General features: G+C 27.8%; 3 protein-coding genes across 16 annotated transcripts; 1 reads left to right on the top strand and 2 right to left on the bottom strand.

Annotated features, from left to right (window-relative positions):
- Positions 1-309: 309 nt before the first annotated feature.
- Positions 310-6183, bottom strand: LOC117608575 (uncharacterized). 6 transcript variants are annotated; one of them, XM_034333920.2, is made up of 13 exons: positions 5977-6183; positions 4971-5170; positions 4659-4843; positions 4494-4567; positions 4228-4408; positions 3972-4063; positions 3795-3885; positions 3543-3717; positions 3302-3469; positions 2876-3177; positions 2317-2479; positions 1985-2086; positions 310-1908 (listed from the first exon to the last, which is right to left on the bottom strand). In XM_034333920.2, the coding sequence occupies exons 2-13, from the start codon at positions 5083-5085 to the stop codon at positions 1604-1606; spliced, it is 1953 nt and encodes a 650-aa protein (XP_034189811.2). In that variant the 5' UTR covers positions 5086-5170; positions 5977-6183; the 3' UTR covers positions 310-1603. The 6 variants fall into 6 exon arrangements, with proteins under 6 accessions (XP_034189811.2, XP_034189806.2, XP_034189807.2 ...); XM_034333915.2 differs by having other exon boundaries at positions 2152-2479; XM_034333916.2 differs by having other exon boundaries at positions 2152-2479; positions 5973-6183.
- Positions 6184-7216: 1033 nt separating this feature from the next.
- Positions 7217-17913, top strand: CoRest (REST corepressor). 7 transcript variants are annotated; one of them, XR_013062877.1, is made up of 12 exons: positions 7217-7460; positions 7973-8041; positions 8215-8289; positions 8373-8587; positions 8671-8853; positions 9507-9617; positions 10049-10137; positions 10415-10589; positions 10731-11045; positions 11125-11626; positions 11727-11928; positions 12794-13459. XR_013062877.1 is itself a non-coding variant. In XM_076690485.1 (10 exons), exons 1-10 carry the CDS (start codon positions 7358-7360, stop codon positions 11206-11208), a joined length of 1419 nt encoding a protein of 472 aa, XP_076546600.1. In that variant the 5' UTR covers positions 7217-7357; the 3' UTR covers positions 11209-11711. The 7 variants fall into 7 exon arrangements, 2 of the variants coding, with proteins under 2 accessions (XP_076546600.1, XP_034189700.1); XR_013062879.1 differs by having other exon boundaries at positions 11125-11287; XR_013062882.1 differs by lacking the exons at positions 11727-11928; positions 12794-13459 and adding an exon at positions 17778-17913 and having other exon boundaries at positions 11125-11287.
- Positions 14028-21838, bottom strand: LOC117608540 (uncharacterized). 3 transcript variants are annotated; one of them, XM_034333803.2, is made up of 10 exons: positions 21607-21838; positions 21171-21198; positions 19948-20215; positions 18972-19858; positions 18222-18909; positions 17766-18153; positions 17535-17677; positions 17300-17451; positions 16841-17230; positions 14028-16764 (listed from the first exon to the last, which is right to left on the bottom strand). In XM_034333803.2, exons 3-10 carry the CDS (start codon positions 20023-20025, stop codon positions 14943-14945), a joined length of 4548 nt encoding a protein of 1515 aa, XP_034189694.2. In that variant the 5' UTR covers positions 20026-20215; positions 21171-21198; positions 21607-21838; the 3' UTR covers positions 14028-14942. The 3 variants fall into 3 exon arrangements, with proteins under 3 accessions (XP_034189694.2, XP_034189693.2, XP_034189695.2); XM_034333802.2 differs by having other exon boundaries at positions 21171-21270; XM_034333804.2 differs by lacking the exon at positions 21171-21198.
- Positions 21839-22082: the final 244 nt, after the last annotated feature.

The following is a 22082-nucleotide window of genomic DNA, read 5'->3' on the forward strand; positions in this document are numbered from 1 at the left end:
ATTATCAGTTATAGGTAAATTAAAAATTTTAAGTAATTGGAAAGACTGCTTTACAAAATCATATGAATTCTGTTGTAATTTTTGATATTAAGTTTCTTTTCAAGTGTACATAAAGTGCTATTTTCTAAAATATTTACACTTATCTAAGTTAATTATCATTTTTTGAAACTTCTATAATTCAAACAATTTTCTACTTGTACATTTTCTATAAAAAATGCTAATAATTAATACATACATACATACATACATACATACATACATACATTTTAAAAAAAAGGGGGGAAAGGTATAATAAAATATGAAACAAAACAGTTTCTTAAAAATATATATCACTTTCTTTATTTTTCTTTTGCAATATAATCCTCGGAATAGTACTTTGTTGCGAGAGCTCCATACTTGCAAATATCTTTTTTACATATTTATAGTAACGCAGCTTCCATGTCGTGAACAGTATGCTGTGTATTCCCCGTATCAGAAATTCTTCATACCTTTTCTTAACAATTATACATAATCAATAACCAATTTTCTTGTTCAAAACTAATTACATTTTATAATATATTACAAGAATGTTTACATTATTTAGTAATATGTACAAGAAAAGAAAATGACAATATTGAATTCGAAACAATGACAAAATTGCAAAATATAAACTTTGGTATATCATTGCATGAATGTTATACTGTCAAAAATATTCTAATAAATAGCATATATCGCTTTTGTACAAGATGTATCCCTAGAGCACAGATCAGTTATACAGAAATTACCGAGGATTTTCACAATATCTTTGCGAAGTAGATACTTTTTTTTTGTCTTCTGTAAAGTTACATACCTGCCATCACGATACAAAGTTTAAATGATAGCGGAATAACATCGGCAGCATTTTAAAAGTGATAGTAGACGATCGTCAAGAAGTGCTTTTAAATTCCCGTTTGTCGGTTCAGTTTTCTGTTAATAAAATTGAAAAGAACGTAAACTAGATTCTTTTCATATTTGTTGTTAAAATTTATAGATTGCTCTAATTACATTTGATAGGTAACTTTTTGTTAATTCAGTTTGCTTTGAGCGCTACTGTAAAAATGGCTGTGCACGCTTTCAAATTCTTCCATAAAATCACACACTTAACACTCCGCACGTATCGTGAAATTGTGAAAAATAAAAAATAACTTGAGCAAAAACGAGGCGTAGCATACAGTACACGTTATGAGATGACATAACGTGTTTTACATTACGTAGAACACTTACACTAACGAGACAAAGTCACGAATGTCCCGTTGACTAGCCGAATATAAATACACTATTGACAAATGTCAAGTGAATTCTGAGTAAACCCAACAAGCGACCAGTAGAAAAGGTGAAAAATAATGTTTATATTCGAGCACTGATGCTACTAAATAATTATCATTTCGAATATATAAAGTTTTACAACCGTGGTCGAGTTTCCTATAGCCATTAATAATTGCCATTTTAATACTAAAATTGATTGACCTTGGCTCATATCCACTAATTAAAATAATTTAAATGACAAATAAAATCTTTTACGATACTCCTTTGCAATACAATAATCTTTGTAAATAATTGACAACGTAAAAACTGTTATTAGGCTTTACTCGTGTCTAATACCACATATGGATAAGAAAGTACTAAAATTATGTAAGTGTGTTGCTGGTATAATAGTAGTAACTAAATTTCGTGTAGAAAATTTAGAAAGAACGTCTTGAACAAAGTTCGGACCTGGTGAACTACCGACTTTATAGAAGATTCGTAAATTACAGGTTGGATTTATGGTTTGCGATCCTTTTGTAAGTTTGCACAGCACATACTCAAATGCCTCCGTTAATTCGCTTACAGTTAATTCTGCAGAGGGCAAACTTGTTTCCGTGGCTAAATTACCAGTCGAGTTGGATGAACCTAATCAAGATATAAAATCTTTTTTACATCTGTATATCTTTAAGCAGGAAAAATATATTTAAATAAAAATATGTACCAGTAGACATATAACACACGATAGCTGAAACATTATTTTCATAATTCCACCTACGTCTTATTGCCACTTTGAAATTACCTACACATTTTCCAGTCTCTTCATCTGTAATATAAAAATTTTCAAATATACTATTTCGTATATGCACACATATACCTACGTGTACTTACATTCAAATCTATTATTATCTCTATGAGCCCAAACACACCATTCAACTTGAGCACCACGCGGAAGGTTTGGAACAACAATGTAATCCACGATGGCATTATTTGTTCGCTTTTCCCATTCCTTTCGGGCGTCTGGTATGTAACTAGAATGAGTTAAAAAACAAATACCTTGCACAATATCCCTGAGTTGCGTATTTGAATCCATAGCTTTAACAATTCGATCTATGTGCCTTAACGTCAAACGACATTGCCTTTTAATATTTAATTCCAAAATAGTCATACTACCAGGCACCAAGGGTATTTGTCCAGCAACTGAGATAATGTCACCAACCTGTCAAACAAATATTTATTCCAAAATTATAGCTTTTAGTTCAACAATAACTTTTTGCAATATCGAAGTTGTTTCATTTACCATTATTTTTTAAATCTATCACAGAATAGATATTTTATTTTCTGTTTTTTTTTTTCCTTTTTTTTTTAATATACAAAATATACACATATATACATGATCAGTACTGATGCTCGTATCTTTGTTTATACTACTTATTAAAAATTTAAGGTCTTATTTTCATTTTAGAAAAATTTTATTTTGTTTACCTCACTGATGTGTTTCTTTTGTAAACCAGATGTGTGTGCGTGCGCGTACGAATGCGCACATACACACATATTGTCTACATATACACACAGAATGCTCACGTAAATTCTTTTGTAACGATATTACACTCACACGAACTGCTTGAGAGTAAGGACCAATGTTTGCAGGTGCCCAGTGACTTATGCTCTGAACATGCATTGTATGTCGTTTGTGAACTTTCTTATCACCACAGTCTTGAGTTTCTTTATAGGCTATAGCATCAAGAACAACATGTATATTTAACGGACATTCCACACATACGCGAACTGGTGGATTTGTTTTATTTAAACATGACATGTAAGCCTCATTTATAGATATGTAATTTGACATATCTTTTATATATAATGTTACTGCAACGATATCCGATATTTGAAGATTTTCCTTTTTGACTAGATCTAAAAAGAAAAAAAAAAGCGGACAGAAATATTTTATCAATCTACATAAAGCATACGATACATTGATATTGGATAGAACAAAAAATAACTAAAACATAGTTTAAAAGACTTAAAGTTTACCTACTGCTTAATTTCTCCAGTGCCTCTCGCATCGCGGATTTAGCATCTGGATGTTTTCCAGCTATACCGCCAAACCAGAACCAGCCGGTTTGATTTCTATTTACCACGGGCACATCGGGATAATCTTCTTCTTCGTATAAAATTTGCATAGGACTCGGTGGATTAAATTGACCTACATTAATTTTACATATTTTATAAATTTGTCATACGGAAAACAAATTTTCGTATTTATTTGAGATTAGTACCAGAATTTGAAGTCTTCAGACTACTATCTGTACAATCATGTTCATCATTTTCGTCTTCCGATAGGTTACAACCATCGTGTAATTCTGGACCAATAATTTCTTCAATATAATCAGATGGAGATTTAATAGGAACATTTTTTAATCTTTCTTGTAACGATAATCCTTCTACACCATCCTAGAAAAAATATATTTTTTTAATAATTTGCAAGTTTACTGGAGAAATTCTTAAAAATAGAAGATATCATAACTCACATTTTTGTTTTGTACATGAATTTTTTTGAAATTCAAATAACCAACTGGCGCTATGTTATCGTTTGAATGAATTACACTTTCATATTCATCTCTAAAATAAGAAACAAACGCATGTCAAAATAAGTGTAATAAGATTTAGAAACATTTTTTTCTTCCATTTGCGTTTTCTTAACTTACATTATAATGCTTTTATTAAATAGTGGACAATCTAATGTGAAGGTTTCATATTCCCCTCCTTCACCACAAATATTTACACCATATTTTTCTTTCTGCAAATAAATATTAAGTCATTAACATATGTTATATCTATTTATTTATACTACTAAATTTCTTTTACATATATTGCTTAGATACTTGGAGTACTTCCAATATGAAATAAAATCAGAAAACATTGTTTTTTCACTTCAATTAATCACCAAGACATTTTACTTACTATTTTGGCAAGATGGGATTGCATTTCAGAAATTGGTTTACCCAAATGCCTTGGTTCAAGGCCTAAAGCTGCTACTTTTATTAAAACTGCATTCACAGAACTTCCTATCATTTCTTTTAATAATTCATCTTGGTCTCGTCTCCATAAATATGATAAAGAAACAAGACCTAATCGACCACATCTGAAAATAAACTTTGGCTATTAGGTACTTTTTCTTATACTGTACAATTCCAAAATTTTTATTAAAATTTGCATTAAATAATTACACATTTTCCACGCGAATTCGTTGATAGTCACTTAGAATAGCTCCTGATGAAACAGCTTCTATATTCTCTCTTTCCTAAAATTTAATTATAATAAATTAATTAATCACTCTTCATCTACTTATGTAACTTTAACACACAACAGTCATGTGATAATATAACATCTACCTTTACTTTACTTAACAGCCTAAAGAGATCTTCAACTTCATCATTTTCTGTTGGATAATAATATTTTTCTTGCATTCTTGATCTACCAAATGTTGGTTCACGATACATTGGTAAACCTATTGCTTCTGCAATGTATTCAACACCTTGATATCCAACAGTTTGAAACATAAATGAATCAAGTTCATCTAGAAATGATTTGTTTCATTAATCAACCGATAAGATGATACATTTTATTAATATACAAAGATAAAAATATATTTATAAATAAATATATGGAATATTTTGTTAAATAATATTTCATAAATTATTTACCCTTCCCAACAGGGTATAAATTAGCTAAGGCCACAATATCATGACCTGCAGCTATACATTGCATCATATTAAAGCAAGAATCTTTTCCACCACTGACTAGTGCTACAACCCTCATGTTTCTGATTTACAGTCACAATCTCTATAACTTATCAATAGCTTAGAGTATAGAAGAATCTAAATATATTTTTTCAGATAATCATCTGCAATCAAATAATTAAAAAAACCATTTGATAATAAACCTTTTAAATTAACTGCAACAATGACAAATAAAATTACAAACAACTATTCTTCTGATACTACATATATGTATTAGTGCATATAAATGCACAAACAACTTCTGCAGCCTTATACTATACATGTACAAATATACTTAGAAATACAAATTAATAACTTAATGAAGTAAAGACAGAATATACAGGTTTATTACTTTATTCTTAAAACTTTTATTAATGTGAGCTATAAGTACTTACAACAAAAAAATATAAAGTAAAACAATATAATTATAGGAAAATATAGATAATATATTTAGGATTACTTATGTATAGACTGCTTACAAATATATATTAAGCCAAAATTAAATTTACGAAATACATATGCACTTGTATTTCTTAAATAGTCTAATTTAAAAATAATACCATTTAAGCATTACTCTTCCCCAACAATATTTGAGAAAATTTAAAAACCTACTTATTTATTCTGCCTTAATTCATCATGTTTCCAAGAAAAGGAAATTACATGTCATTCATTTAAATAAAATCCTACAATAGATAAACACAAAGCAGACACCGAATATTCAATTTAACTTTGTAACAATTGGCTAGTGAACAAAAATTAATCACTGTACTATTCTAAATAGTAAATGTCACATAATTCGGAAAAATCATGACAAAATCCAGATTTTCTTTTTAAAGAAGCAGCAAACTTAGTGAAGCGAAGCGTAAAATTTGACTTTAATGAGATGTTAGAGAAAAAGATTAGTGATTATTAAGGAAAAAAGTATACCTACGGAGAGATTTTTTGGTTATTGCCGAACTCAGCAAGATGAGAAATATTACGGAATGACGGCCGGCAATGAATTGTACAGGGACCGTGAACGATAATTTCGAACTTATGTACGTTAAAATAAACTCTAAATTCTCAACAAATGTAATATTTACATTAAATAGGCGATGAAAGTTCCTTACACGGCAAAGTCTATCAGAGACTGCGATTGCTAGATAGTGGCGCCTCTCGGCGATAGAGCTTTTAACGTAAACCTTAGAATTGAGGTTATAACTTATTTTAACTTGACAATGATTTGTAATGCTTATTAAGTTAGTTTATTTTCTGTAATGGTTTCAGTACAAACTATATTTTTTATTAGTATGATGTATTATTTAAAATACTATACATTTTATGTAAAAATTGATATTCCTTTTGAGAGATGCTCAGGTATAATTCGTATGACCATACCTCGTGACATCATCAATGTATAAAATATATCGATGTCTCGTTATTTCAATCTGATTTTATACTATAATTTACTGATTACGATATAACTTGAACCAAATCAGTTATAATTTTTCTTATTTTTTACGTATACTTATATGTACTATTTCAGATTTTTTATGTACTCTATTAAATAAGGATGTACTTCGTCTGAATAATGATGTACAGAACTTTAAGAATCAAGAACGTATTACAGCAGAATTAGTTTAAAATAGTTTTCAAATTTATACTTTCTTCAATTACATAACTGCGAGACATTTATTTATTAACAATCTTGCTTGTTTTGGTCTTCGGTTGACGTATTCTATCTATAGTTATAGAAGTAGATCATCAAAACAAGTGCATATGTTTTCTTTCACGATACGATAAAATAATTACAGGTACCCATGTATTTAATACCAAGTATTATCATACTGAGGATATTATTTATTTAGTAATAACATGAAAAGTTAAGTTAAAATATTATACATTTTTATACAATGTTATTAACTTAATAGTACTATTAGATATAAAATTTTCTTATGTTAATATCGGAAATTATAGATTAAAGTTATACTTTTTCGTTAAAATAAATTATGTAAATTTATTGATAAGGTTTATTTATAACAATATAAACAGAACGAATTGTAAAGTTTGTTCTTTAAAATATAGTTAATTTCGAAATATATTGAAAATGTACGTTGCCATCTTTATTCAGTAAATCGTTAACCAATCAGATCACTTTCAATAAGCAGCCATTTTACTTTCGCTACGGTCGCACGAAGCGCGAGTCAGACTCTACGGAGTACGGAGTAGTTGCAAGCTATCGCTTGCATTCCGGGTTTCGTCAATTTTTCGTGCGAAAAAAGCTTTACTACCGTAATAATTAGGTTTATCGTTAGTCGAGAGAAAGCTAGAAAATGGTTTTAGCAGAAAGAAATTCCGAAAATGTTAGAAATGGTCGTAGATCAAGGGGCCCCAGCCCTAATGGACAGACGGAATCATCGAGCGAAGAAGACGGAGGTATCAATTTTATGTTACATTTAAATTATTTTTATGATTTATACAAACTTACTAAATAATTCCTTAATTAATATGTTTTAAATTAATAGAATTCTCAAAATTGAATTTTTATTTGAAAGTTTGCATATTTTTATATTGATCCGATGCGAAAATCCGTAAGGATCTTCAAACAGCGCGCCCCACTTTTCCTCTTTTTAAGTTCTTTTCATTTTCAGTTAATTCCTACGAATATTTGTGTGAAACAATTTTAAATAACTCCCGTTGAAATTATTTAACTTTTTATCTTTAAATATTTATTTAATGATATTTGATTTTTTAATTGAAATAGACTGGTATAATTGAATATTTAAACATTTATATATTTAAATTATTTGTATATATTTTAAGACATACATTTATAAACCAAAAATAAATACAATGTAATTCTTACTTGATTATAATAATTTAACACTTATGCAATATAAGTATTATTTTATCTCTGTTAATATTTTACATATAAATTATTTTTAAAGTTCCAGCAGAAAAAATACGTGTTGGAAGGGATTATCAAGTTATTGTACCAGAATTTGTTCCAGTTAATGGTACGTTATCTTAATGAAACTAATTATATCATGAATAATTAAAAAGTTACATCTTAATTATGGTGTTTCCTTTAAAAACAATTGATATTGTAAAGTGACATTTAAAAGGAAAAGTATTTGAATACACTATTAAACCCATTTTTCCTTTTATAATTATGGATTTTATATTTTAGAACGAAGATTGGATCAATGCCCTGATAGAGCATTGCTTGTATGGTCTCCTACTACTGATATACCAGATCAAAAATGTAAATAAAAATTATACTTATTAATTTATTTTTTAAATTACAACCATGATTTAGTCAATAAAAAAGGGAATAACTTATTACAGTGGATGAATACATTATATTAGCAAAGGAAAAATATGGTTATAATGGAGAACAAGCCTTAGGAATGCTATTTTGGCACAAACATAATTTAGAACGTGCTGTACTAGACTTAGCTAATTTTACACCATTTCCGGATGAATGGACAGTAGAGGATAAAGTTCTTTTTGAACAAGCTTTTCAATTTCATGGAAAGAGTTTCCACCGTATTAGACAAATGGTAAGCCCTGTTTTTTACATTATAATTTCAAAAATACTGTTGGAGTTATGCATATCATAATTACTTTTACAATGTGTTTTCAGTTACCTGATAAATCTATCGCCAGTCTTGTCAAGTATTATTATAGCTGGAAGAAAACACGAACTAGAACATCATTAATGGATAGACAAGCAAGAAAGTTAACAAGTGGTGGTAAAGAAGGAGAAAATGGTAGTGAAAATGGAAGTGAGTTGGGTTCCAATACAGACAGCGAATCAGAAGAAAAAGTAAGACGTTTTTTCAAAATATTTAACAAATGCATGTATTTGATGTTTGTAAACAAAAGAATTAGTTTTCTCTCTTTCTCTGTACAAGAGTACTTAGAATTTTATACATAACATAAAATTAAATAATACTACATAAAAATAATTTTACAGCATTTTAATTAAGAGAAACGAACATTATGTTATGAATCAAAGTAAAATAATAATTTTGTTTTAGTTGCTTGTCTAATTGTTTATAAACTTAGAAGCTTTTACTACTTTTTCCATTTAATTATTTTACGTAAAATTAATATTTGTGTTATTGCGTGTGGTAGTATTCTCCTTTTGCTACATTGTAATGCCATGGCACTGGCTTCAAAACATATGTATGATATGCAGTTGTATACGTTTAAAAAATGTATCCACACAGTAACGTATTCCATGCGGTAAATAGGATGAAAATGATCAGAATACTGATCTACGATTCGTCAACGTTAAAAAAAATTGAAATCTTTATTAATACGAAACTGGCATTAACTTTGTTTTTTACTTGAATTTTGCAATATAATATAGTTAAGAATTTTCTAAACTATTTAACGAAAAATCTACATTATATTATACAAAGCTATTTGAACCATCGTTATATCGTGTATGAACGTAAATGTGGAACGTTCCAGAAATGGACGATCCACCGCGGAATACGTCGTGGAAAGAACCAAGCTGTGCCAGGAAGCCAAGGCACTGACGCCAAAGCCCCATCCGACTCGGAAAATGCCCCTCAGGTTCAGGTACTCAGCCTAAACCTTACCCAATTGCATAGCATAGTATGCTTATTATATTTTGCTATTTTATGTCTCGTATTTATTTTTTCTATCATATGCATTGTTTTTTATTGTAACGAGAAGATATTTAAAAAAAAAAAGGCAGAAAAGTACACAAATTGTATACAGATAATTAATCTAAGTAGTAGAGTTGTTGAGAGGCTGAAACCTTACTGAGGAAAAAATGGAGTATAAAAAGTATTTAGTTATTACAATCAGCAAAATTAAGATTTTTAAAATAGAATTTTAAATGTACTTTTGTATATATTTTATAATTTTTTTATTGCAAAAAATTATTGCTAAAGATTAGTTAAGATATATTGTTGAAAGGTTTGAATGAAGGGTGAGGGTGGGGGGAATTATTAGATCTTGTTTTAAACGGGCATTATATGTTGTAGGGCTCGTGTAGCAACTGTGGCGTTGCTTGTCATAGTGTTCGTGCGACGCCGAAAGGACACGCGTGTCACAGCTGCTATCTGCACTGGAGGTCAGTGAGTGCAAGTCAAATTAAATACCAGTAATTACAAAGTTAGTAGTCCCTTTCTCAAAATAAGAATGTTCATGCTGCACAGATATCCTAAGAAGTGATCTTTAGACGCTCAGCAATGAAATGTTACTGTCACGTATCTTCATAAGAATGCATGAGCATTCTTATCAGTGCCTCAGTTAATGCTTTTACAGAACTTGTGAAATCGAAGTACTTTGTAGATCAGATTTGATAAAGTGATAGAATACATGATAAACTTATTCAAATGATTATTTAGGCGAACCGGTGTAGCAAGACCATTAAGTTCCATGCCAGGTCGTACAAATAAAAGAAAACCACCTCGTGGTCTAGTCGTTAATCATGACGATTTAGCGGCATTGGCTGGCCAGCCCAATCAAGCGAACAACAGTTTACAAGCGATCGACACCGAAATTGTTAGCTTAAAACGCCAAGTATGTTGTTAAACCAGAGTAATGTAAAACGTGTGGATACATTTTTTTAAATTTTTTAATATGAAATATTAAAACAATTTATATATTTGAATGCTGCGTTAGAAGACCTGCTTTTATTAAGTAAAATTTTTAATTGCACAGATACAATCGAACAAACAACAAGTAAGTGCATTGAAACGTAAAACTACCGATGGTATCGATGATTTACGACCACCAGAAGTATCGAGTCGTATAAATGCCCGTTGGACAAACGATGAGTTGTTGTTGGCCGTTCAAGGCGTTAGAAAATATGGGAAAGATTTTTCAGCAATTGCTGATGTGATTGGAACTAAGACAGAAGCACATTTACGATCTTTTTTCGTGAACTATCGACGAAGATATAATTTAGATGCAGTTTTAAAAGAATACGAGGCTGAAAATGGTCCGATATTAATTGATGATGAAAAAGAAGAAAAGGTAAAATATTTTTCTGTTAAATTTATTTAAACATGGTGTAATATCTCGTTTGTTTAATTCGTTTTTATATATATTCTAGATGGATGTCGATCAACCAAATGAATCAGCAGAGTCGTCTCAAAAAACGAAATCATCCGTAGGCCTTGGTCAAGCGGCTAAATAACAAATGACTATACTGTTAAATACCAAACGTGAAAAAAATAATTACAGGCACTATGAACATCGATAATATCGTCTAAAAGGTATTTGTCTATAATTCAGTTTGCTATTTACAGTTTTTACTCCTAGTTCTATCACTTTGCTCTATGCTAATGCAATTTTGCATTAGGAACACCAAGTACAAGAAACAATTTTCATTAAACTTGTGCATGGTACTAAAATCCATGTAACAAATATGTGGATAAATTAATATGGAAGAAAGTGTGTGAACTTGTTGAGCTAGCCTTATTTTTAATGTAACATATTTTGTATGTCTCTGAAATGGGGTTTTTGTTAAACACTACGAAAAAAGTGAGATTCCATTAGAAAGATTTAACGCATCATCTTAGAAAAATAAATTTAATTTATGCATCTAAATACAGGTATCAAGTATTTCAATGATATACGTTTTATGTAATCGCACGAAAACATATATTTCATTCTGTTTAATTGCTTGTATTCTGTAGTATATAATATTTCTAGGTATACATAAGGGATGTTAAAATCCCATTTTAACTAATGAAAGTAATTTAAACACAAAATTACTTATTTCCAATGAAGGAAGATTTAAAAATTAATAAGAAAACGAAGAATTAAGATTGTAAAATATAACAAAAATTGATATAGTTTGAAAAATTTATATACATATTGAAAATTATTGACAATTTCTATGTGAATAATCAAGGTACTTTGTGATTGTTTCATTATTATAACGATTTTTTACCCGCGCTCAAATATTAATTACATATTATTATAATGTTTTGTCATTAGAATATTTCTATGTTTGTATTAATTTCTAATTCTGCATGCATTTTGTGTCAATTTATGACCTCAATATTTAATTTTTTATAAAGAATTTATAAGAAGTTGAAATAATATATATTTACGAAACTTAGATTTAAACTAAAAAGAACATAAATGAAACAAATTGTAAATTGAATTACTACTTAGTTATATTTTATTTATGTAGAATATTGCTAAAATAACTTTAATGTTCAAAAAATAATTACATAAGATTCTGATATCGGATGAAAATCTTGTATTTATACCAATTGCATTCCTAGACGTATTAAGAAAGAAATATAAGTTCGAAAATTGAAGAAAACATTTTTCTCTTTCCTTTTCGCTTTGTTTTTCTTTACAAAATTAATATTTATAAATAATATATCTCCACTATAATAATTATAATATCATCATAGTTTATTGAAAATCAGACAATCTTCTATTTTGCATAAAAATAGAAAAAAAGAAATAAGGAAAGAGAAATTTTCCGTTGTGTCACTGTTGTAAGTATTCGGAATACTAGCTACTTTAACTGCAATAAAATTTACAGCATTTTCAAAAGTATCAACAATCAAAGGTTTAACATGTTCATTGTAAAGTTATTTTACTTAAAATATGCAAAATAACAATGAGCGTGTTAAACCATTTGTCGCTAAGAAAGTAATGCTCAAAATAAAGATATATTTTCGTTCAAGTTCTAATGAAATACACATTTAATATTTTATCAAAATACATCATAATGAAAATTGTTTTTATTAATTTTGTAGAATGACAAATTTGAGGGGTTAAAAATCGTGCTACAAAAGATATCACATTAAAGAGAATATATTTTTGTGTCTTGCTGCTATATACTCGATCCACTTGTATACAAAAAAATATGGTTCCTGACAATTCTATTGTGCAAAATTATGTAATGTGTATACTAAAATTGACCGTATTACGAAATAACGGTGCTTCTATACTCGACAAGCACAAGCTTCTGCACTCCTATAAATAGGGAGTATTTGATTCATAAAAAAATATATTGAAGAGTTTTCATTTGGTGAAATCCTTACGCAGAAAAGAATAAATGTGTTTAAAATTTTTTTGAATCTATTTTCGAAAAGTTATTTAATAGTGTTAATAGAAAATATTAGTGTAAATGAACAATATTAACTTATTTTTATTTGAATACTATATGAAACTGATAAATCGTGTCACTCAGTGGAACAGAGGCACTATATATGAAAATATCCTTCGATTTAAACAAATTGATTACTTATTAGAAAATATTGTCAAGAAATATTGACTTCCAATCATTTTTGTTACAGTAGAATGTTAAGTTTCAAATTAGTGTAATTTTAATTATAATTTCACAGATACATCTACCTTTACTATTAATAGCAATACTAATCATACGTTAGTTTAATGTTTGTCTAGGTAGAGTATACTATTTAATAATAATAAAACACTTGCAAGCGTGTGCGCACGATTTCTTTATCAAAAAACAAACAAAAATATGTTATTCGTGACAATGATTGTAAGATTAGATACACTTTAGAAATTATTACTATAAACATCAGTGTAAATAGAAGTGATCACCAAAGAAATTTACTGTAATTGTTAGCGACATATCATGGAGCGAATCAAATAGTTGATAGAATCATGTCGCCAAGCAAGTAGTTAATAAACAAACAAAAAATGTATTATGATCAGAAGCTAGTAACAAATTTGAATTTGTTTTTTAACACTTTGACGACTGGTTATGCAACTTTTTACATCAGTATTATTTGTTTTGTATTATAATATTACCTTCAATTTGAAAGCTGTTAACCTTTTGGCGTATATAATAAAAACTCTTAGATATATGTAATTCTTTCAGTAGTCTTCTCAAAAAGTCATTGATGCCATAAAATATACGGTCATCAAAGTGTTAAGTAACATACATAAGACTTTAATTTTAGTATTACCTGAGTGATGATAAGGTATTTAAATATGATTATGTACTAGTACAAAGAGAATAATTTTTAAACCTATTCGATTCAAAATAATCTGTTGTTATGCTCTGATCCACCTTCATCAAATGCTTTGTTCACTTATTATAGCTTTAGTGTATACAAATCTTTCACACGCGAAAGCACAGCGCAGTGTTCGAATATATTATTAAATATAAGCTTTCATGGTTCATGATTGAAGAAGAATGTTGCTTTTTATAAATGTTTTGTTCTATAACAATATTTTTTCGTGTGTTTAAAGCAAATTTCTTGCTTCGATGCTTATTTAATTATGAGTGCATTTAAGCAAAAAACGATGCTCGGCATCGGCAAATAAAAATTTCTTTAAATAAATGAATTTACTTACAATAGTACCCAGATGTTTTCAAAATTGAATTTTTGTAATTTTATATATCATCGAATAGTTCGTTTGCATAAAATTCACAACAAAATTTGCAAAGCACACCTACATTATCTTATAATTTTTATTGACACAAAAGTTAACAAAAATTTTGAATTAAAAGAAAACGAAGTTTCTTAAAACAAATTTATCGTATTCGATATCCCGTTATGGTATAAGATATAAGCTGTAGATATAAAGAAGTATATATTACAATGTAAAGAGTGGGACATTGAAAAATGAAAATTTCGCAATGTATAATAATATGTATTCTAGGATCTTTCAAAATTTTCTAATATTCTGATACAGTTAATGTAGTATAATGTAAATATGAAGTTATAATCTTTGTGAATGTGTACACATTTATATGAACGTAAGGTGTACAGATGTATTTATTCAGGACTATTAAATATCTATTGCATACTTTGATGGGTTAGAAGGCTTTTATTTTGAGATTCCTTGATAAGAATCGTTAATTCTCAATTACAAAATATTTATCATTGCTTATCATTTACTTAATCTAAAGTAAATGTACAGTTATTATTAACTGTATTCTTGTATTACAAGTTCTTGCTTCCTTAATAAATAATCTACATATTTAGTGTTTAAAATAATTTCTAAGTTAATGTCATCAAAACATTTATTTTGAAACTGATGCTTTATTTCCTTTTTGCATAGAATGTTGATAATGTTCTCGCTATCATATTCCATTTTATTACACCTATCATAATTATACTTCTTTTGTTGTACGTAATAAAAGCAAAAATTTAGAAATTTCGTATCTTCTTTGTAAGAAGGATTATCATCATGATAAAACGGATTTTCAATTGATGCATTAACTTCGAAATTTTTAATATTATGTGTGAATAATTTTACAAAAAGTAGTTTCATATCTTTACTCGTCATCTCAGAAAGCATGATTTCAGATAATAATTGTTGATATATATATTCAACATGTTCTAAATTATTAAATTTCATATTAATTTTTCGTAGAACATGTGTTCTTAAACTTTCTGCGATGGTTTCACGTATTTCAAGAATTTCATCTTTTAATAAAATTAAACAACACTGTAGAATTATTAACTTATTATTGTTAGATAAATTTGCAAAGCGATAAACTGAAAACTGCACAAGTTCAACTGCTATACGTCTCGCATATTCTTCTTCATGAATAGATAAATTAAGAGCACATAGTAAAATCTCACTTATAAGTTGGTCCTTTTTAGAAAACAGAATTATTATGATACACTTTAAATTACATAATCGAGAATTTATTGCAATTTCCTTTGTTTCAACCAAGACATTTTCTACTGTTTTTTCAATATCTAATCCGTTCATATTCAATGATGACCAATGTTGTAAGGTTTTCAAAGCATAATTTACCATTGCATTTAAAAGTAATTCATTGCAATCATGTTCATTTATAAATAATAAACGTTCAAGAACTACCTTTAAAATTGATGTACACTGTGAGACATGATTTAAAAAAGAGATGGTTTGATCAATGCAATAAGAGTTCACAATCTTATGTATAATATCACTATCAATGTTACTTGTACAATTAAAATAATCAGCACATAATTTTGTTGAAACATCAATAAACTGAAAAAATCCTGGCTTTACTTTTTCGGAAGTGAAAACATGTATGTTTTCATTGAAATTAAATATATCTGTAGCAGACATTTTATCAAAATTAAACTCTTTTAATTGTAGAAATAAAGTCTCTAATACATAACATATTTGTGAATTATTTTCTTTTTTAGATAAATTATTCCAAATTTGTAATATTCTACGAAATCGCAATAATTCTGTACATGGCTTTAATTTATTATTTGTACATGGTATAATATCTGAAGATGAATTCAGACATTCAATTTCAACAGCCAATTTTTTCTTTAAATATTGCATTGTTAGTAAATAACCGTGAATTAAATTAACATTCTTACACAAAGAAAGACTATATTTCAATTGTTTTATCACTGATGTAATTTCTAAATATTCTGTTAAGGCTGCATATGCTTTTGCAGCTAAAAGTCTAACATATAAAACAGGATGTTGAAACAATAATGTACGAAGCAAACATTTTGCTGTGGATATAAAATGTTGTGCAGGATGATCAATTAATCTGCAACCACTATTTGAAAATTTTGAAAGGAGCATAACGATAGGCACGATGTTTGAATTTATATATGATTCAATAAAAAATTCGGTAAATTTCAACTCTTGTATAACGTAATTAGCGAGTATCGGATAATGCGTAATAAAATGATTAATTGAGTAACCATTTCCAAAGTCTAATGTATCCCCATAACTTTGACCCACCAATCTTGGAACTATTGCACCAAACAACTGTAGACTGGCATTTCTGAAAACATTTAAATGTGTATTGAATTTGTTTAAATGTATATTAGTACAATAACGTTGCAATTTTAAATGACTACCTTATTATCCATATTTCGGATTTCAGTTGTCTAAAACAAATCAATGCAATTTTTTCCATGTATGGAGTTAACTGTGCGTGTATCTCTTTATTGGCTACCAGAGCCCGTAAGAAATGCAAGCGTCTTGCCGTAGGGAAGTCATATTGAATTACTAACTCTTTCAAAGAATAGTCTACAAAATCACCTAGCAAGAATAACAACTTTTGCATCGCAAAATGCAAAAGAGGTCTGTCTCTTCGATTATCGCCGACAACAATTCTATGAAACATTATCGACAGGCCAGCATCTCTTCTGGTAATATTTAAAGAATGTATCATACTGTCATCTTTCAATATACGGAGAATATGCATTTTTAGTAAATCAGAATATTTACTTTCTTTGCATAAATATCTGAAAATTGTAATATTATATACAATTACAAAATAATTTAATCCTTTTCTTAAATTAACTTAATGATACCTGGATAAATGTCCTATTGCTGTACCTGCAGCTTCTACTACACCTTTATGCCTACACCTGAGTAACACAGCAACAATAATATTAATAGAAGACTTCACTGTTTCATCAGAATACATTAGTGTACCTATTTCACAAGCTATTTCACAGGATACCTAAATAAGAAATATATATAATTATATTTTTATAAATGCAATGTGATATTAATTAAAATTAATAACAAAAATCAAAACATTACCTTTAAAGACATCCAAATACAAGAAATAAGAACTTGATGTGCAGGAGTTAAATTTAATTCGTCAAAATTAATACTATCTACTTCACTGTTTTTAATAACATCATCAATTGCTAATCCCATTTCAGCAAATGAAGACGAATATTCTATAAAATAAATTTTATTAATTTAATAATAGTAATTTTATTTATGAAGAAAAACATTCAAAAATTATTATGATCAAATGAAATATACCTTTGTTTTCAGACTTTGAGGAAAGTGCAGACAGAAAAAAATCAGTTGCATCTACTAATAAAACCAGTATCTTTTCAATAAATTTTGAAGTTAAGCAAACATTTTCTGGGCCATTTTGAAAAGCAATGTTTCGTAAAGCAGTCAGTACACCATAAAATGGTTTATTTTGAACAATTGCTTTTAAAATATCTTTTTTCATTTGTATCAACTGACTTGTAGCTTCATTAAATAAAAAGTCCGAATAACTGTTATAATTTTTGCATTCAGTCTTATTGTGTAAAATATTTAAAGGGGCCCAGTTGACTAAAATTTTTATAAGAGCCGCACCGCTTTCGATTTCATAAAATTTAGAAGAATTACAGTATTTTAACGCTGTCTGATACAATACCTGAAACAGTCATATTTGTTTTAGTTATCCATCATTGAGAAAATATGTTTAAATAAAAACCTTCTTACTTGTTTCTCCAAACTAGACAGAATATCCTTATCGAAGTAATCAAGGATAATTGAAGTAGCTAGTTGCTTGATATCAAATGCAGAGTCCAATACAAGTGTTAATAAAGCAAATAAACTCTCTTTGTTCATAAAATTCAAATCTTCGGTTGGATAGGAAAGTACGATTCTGTATAAATTTAAACCAAAGATTTTTCGTTGATAACAGGAACCAATTTCAAAACAATCCAACAAAAATTCGTGTAACCAATGTATAATATATTGTACATCATTTATGGTTTCAGGTTTAGTGTCACGCATCTTTATAATATTAGCATAAAATATTTGAAAATATTTAATAATTCCATCTCTCATACAAACAGACGTACTATTTGCATTATACCATAAAAAACTTTTGATTGTGAAAAACTGATCTTTACATTCATTATACAAGTTGATTACTTGATAGCAATTTATTGCAAATCCATTTAATCTCACAGTTTCATTTTTATGATTTATATAGCATTCAATTCTTGCTTGTTGTGGAAGAACAATATGCATTTCATTAGACATTCTTTGAAGATTTGAACGTAGAAAATGTCCTTTTATGTCTTCTATCAAATGCCACAAAAATTTTAAGATATTTCCGTGTATTTTAATAACTGGTTCAAGCCAGTGTTTGCAGAGTAATTGAAGAGCATTATAATTTTCACTGTAATCAAAAATTTATAATTGAACTTGAATTACAAAATTGTGTAAAGTAGTTTTACTCACTTTTCAATTGATTCCCAGTAGTGAAAAAGATAATTCATTATATCTCCAAATGCTGCCTTCCACTCGCTTTCGTTTAACTTTTTTACAATAGCAAGATAAACTTTTGTACCTCCCGAACGCAAATAATATTTTGTTAAGCTGGTACATAAGGAAAGTAAAAATTTATAAGATGTCATAATTTTAGTATTGTCCCAAATTTCACAAATTTCTGCGAGTATATCATATTTTATTTCATTTTGCCAAGAAATTGTATCAACACAATGTCTAAATAGAAATTCTAAGTATCCATCATATTTCTCTTCCATAATTTTCAGGTACGTTTTAAAAATAAGCGTCGAGTTTTGCTTACTTATTTCATTAATACTATTACACCAGTTTGAAAAAATAACTGCTTCTAGATTTTGCTCTAATTCTAAGTTACATGTGTCCCAAAAATTTGTATTCATAGTTCTTTGCAACCACGTGTACAGTATTTTGTATGCGAAGTAAGAATGTTTAGTATACTGTATACAATGTTCAAATACAACACCAAAGATAAGCTCACAAATATCATTGGAATACATTCCTCTACGATTTACTTGTAAATATCCATAGGCACACATTAATCTGAATAAATTACGTTCAGCAATATCATAATTCTTATAACAAAAACACAATTCACTAAAATTATGTTGTAAGAGATTATTAAAGGTACTTTTTACAAAGACCAAAGTAGGTTCCATAGATAGTAAAGCAAAAAATGTATGAGCAGCCAATAACATTCTATCTCCTTCTGTTTCTGTATTTGCAATAAAGATTTCTAGAATGTATGTTAGCACTGGTTGCAATTCCTTCAAATTTTCATCATTCCATGACTGTTTATAGGATGAAGCGAAATTTATTAATTTCTGAAAAAACAAAATAAAATATTTTATAAAGGTAGAAATAACAAAGAATTACAGATGATAATAGATTCTTATTAATGAAAAATACTAACTCTGAGAATAACACTATTCTCTGAACATGTTTGTAGCTCTCTGATTAAATGATTCAATTCCTGATTTTCCACACACATTTTGTTATTAAAATTCAACAACACAAATGTTAATATAATAATTATATTGTATTCTTTATATTTTACTTCAACATTTATGTTTCTTGTTCCCTAGTTATATGAACTTGTACTTGTTGTTTGAAAATTAAACACTGCTTTTGTGGTAGCTTCAGCAGATGTTTCTGTTTTACTACCATCAAGGCTACATGTCCTGCAATTAATATGTGGTAACATTACTTTTTCATAGCTTCATTTCTCAGTAATTGTTAAAATAAATATAAAATATAATTAATTGTTATAAAGCTATAAAAATATATTAAAAAATCTAAAAGATGATCGATTATTAATTGAAATGTAAACAAGCATGTTATTTAGCAGCCATTAAAGTAACTTTTTGCTTATAGTTTTCTAAATGCTAAATAACTGAAAAGAATAAAATAAACTGTTTTTAATATAATGGATTAAGGATTGTCATATAATATAAGACAGTATTTTGTTACTTTTAAGCATTTGTTTTATTATAAGTAATAAAAATAAGGAAACTTAATTTGAAGACAGTTCAACAACTATTAATTTAAATGGATTAAATTATAAATTACAATCGCTAAATTAGTTTTATATTTTATGTTGCTTTTGGTTCATCAGGAACATACCCCCCTTGTTCTAGTTGTTCTTTGAATTTCATGTACTCTCGTTTACGATCAAAGTGTTTTACCTATTAAAAAATGATAAAAACGAAGATTGATTAAAGGGAAAACATTATATGTAACAAAATTACAAATTATTGTTGATTTTTATATATCATTATTACTGAAATCAACATAATATAGCATTCAAGTTTTGTAATTTTTAAGAGTCAATATTATGTAAAATTTACCCATAGTGCAGGGCAGAATTTCTCATACTGATCCCTAAATTTTTTACATTCTGTGTCAGATTTACCATCATCAAGACATTTCCAATATTCATCCCTATGATTCCAACATTTTGAACGATCCTCTTTACTTGGAAAAGACATACTAAAATGAATGAACATTGATATTTAATAATTTAGAAAATATTAGTGATTTATTTTTCTGGTCTTTTAAATTTTTTAATAAATTTTAATGTACTTTCACATTTAAACATTATAATACATAACATTGGTAAAAACAATTTGTACTTACCTGTCCCAGATATTTTATAACTGAAATTCTGCAACAAATATTATATGAAGTTTCTCTTATAAATTCTTACAGTTATTCTTACAGAATCAAAAATAAGAACCTTAAAATAAAACACATAATGATTACATAATGTTATAGTAGTATATATAATGTATATATTGAAAGTAAACAGGTAAACAAAATCTAAATGAAAAAAGTATAAAAATGTTTAGAAATATATCAGAACTGAAGATTCTTTTAATTTATTTTTCTTATATTAAATATCATTCATGTTTCAAGTTAATAACTTAAATCTGACCAAGCAATTTTTTAATTACAGATAATATGTGTAAATATGTGTGAAAACATATATAGTATAAAGTAAAGCTAAATTGTACATATTGCAAATATTTTATTTCTATATATAATAACATATTTAAAAATAACAATGACTAACCTGTCTATTCGTGTTTGTTAAACAAGCTGTGAAATATTACAGCTTATGATACTGCAATGTTTATATTACAATGTTTAAATCAATTCCCATAAATTATAGAAATGTATAATTTGTACTTTTCAGTATATGGGAAAATGACATAAATTTTCTTAAACACAATTTATAGTCTCCTAGGTATCATAATTTATTGTCTTCATAAGTGTTTTATAAAACACATTAATTGTTTATTCACACTGGAATAGAAATGAAATTTTTATTGAAGTATTAGGTGAATATACAGGCACGTGCATTTTAATAACATCATACTTCATGAATTGATAAAATTAGTGTTGCCAACATAACATGAATATCATGAAATAAAACAATTCTTTTTGGAAATTCGTTTTGCAACTAAATTTGCAGTATTCATGACAGCATAATTGAAAATTTGATGAAAATTATGAATTAACAATTAAGAACTTTTTAGTAACGAAATA

The sequence above is a fragment of the Osmia lignaria genome, chromosome 2 (genome assembly GCF_051020975.1).
Source record: "Osmia lignaria lignaria isolate PbOS001 chromosome 2, iyOsmLign1, whole genome shotgun sequence".
Taxonomy (NCBI): domain Eukaryota; kingdom Metazoa; phylum Arthropoda; class Insecta; order Hymenoptera; family Megachilidae; genus Osmia; species Osmia lignaria.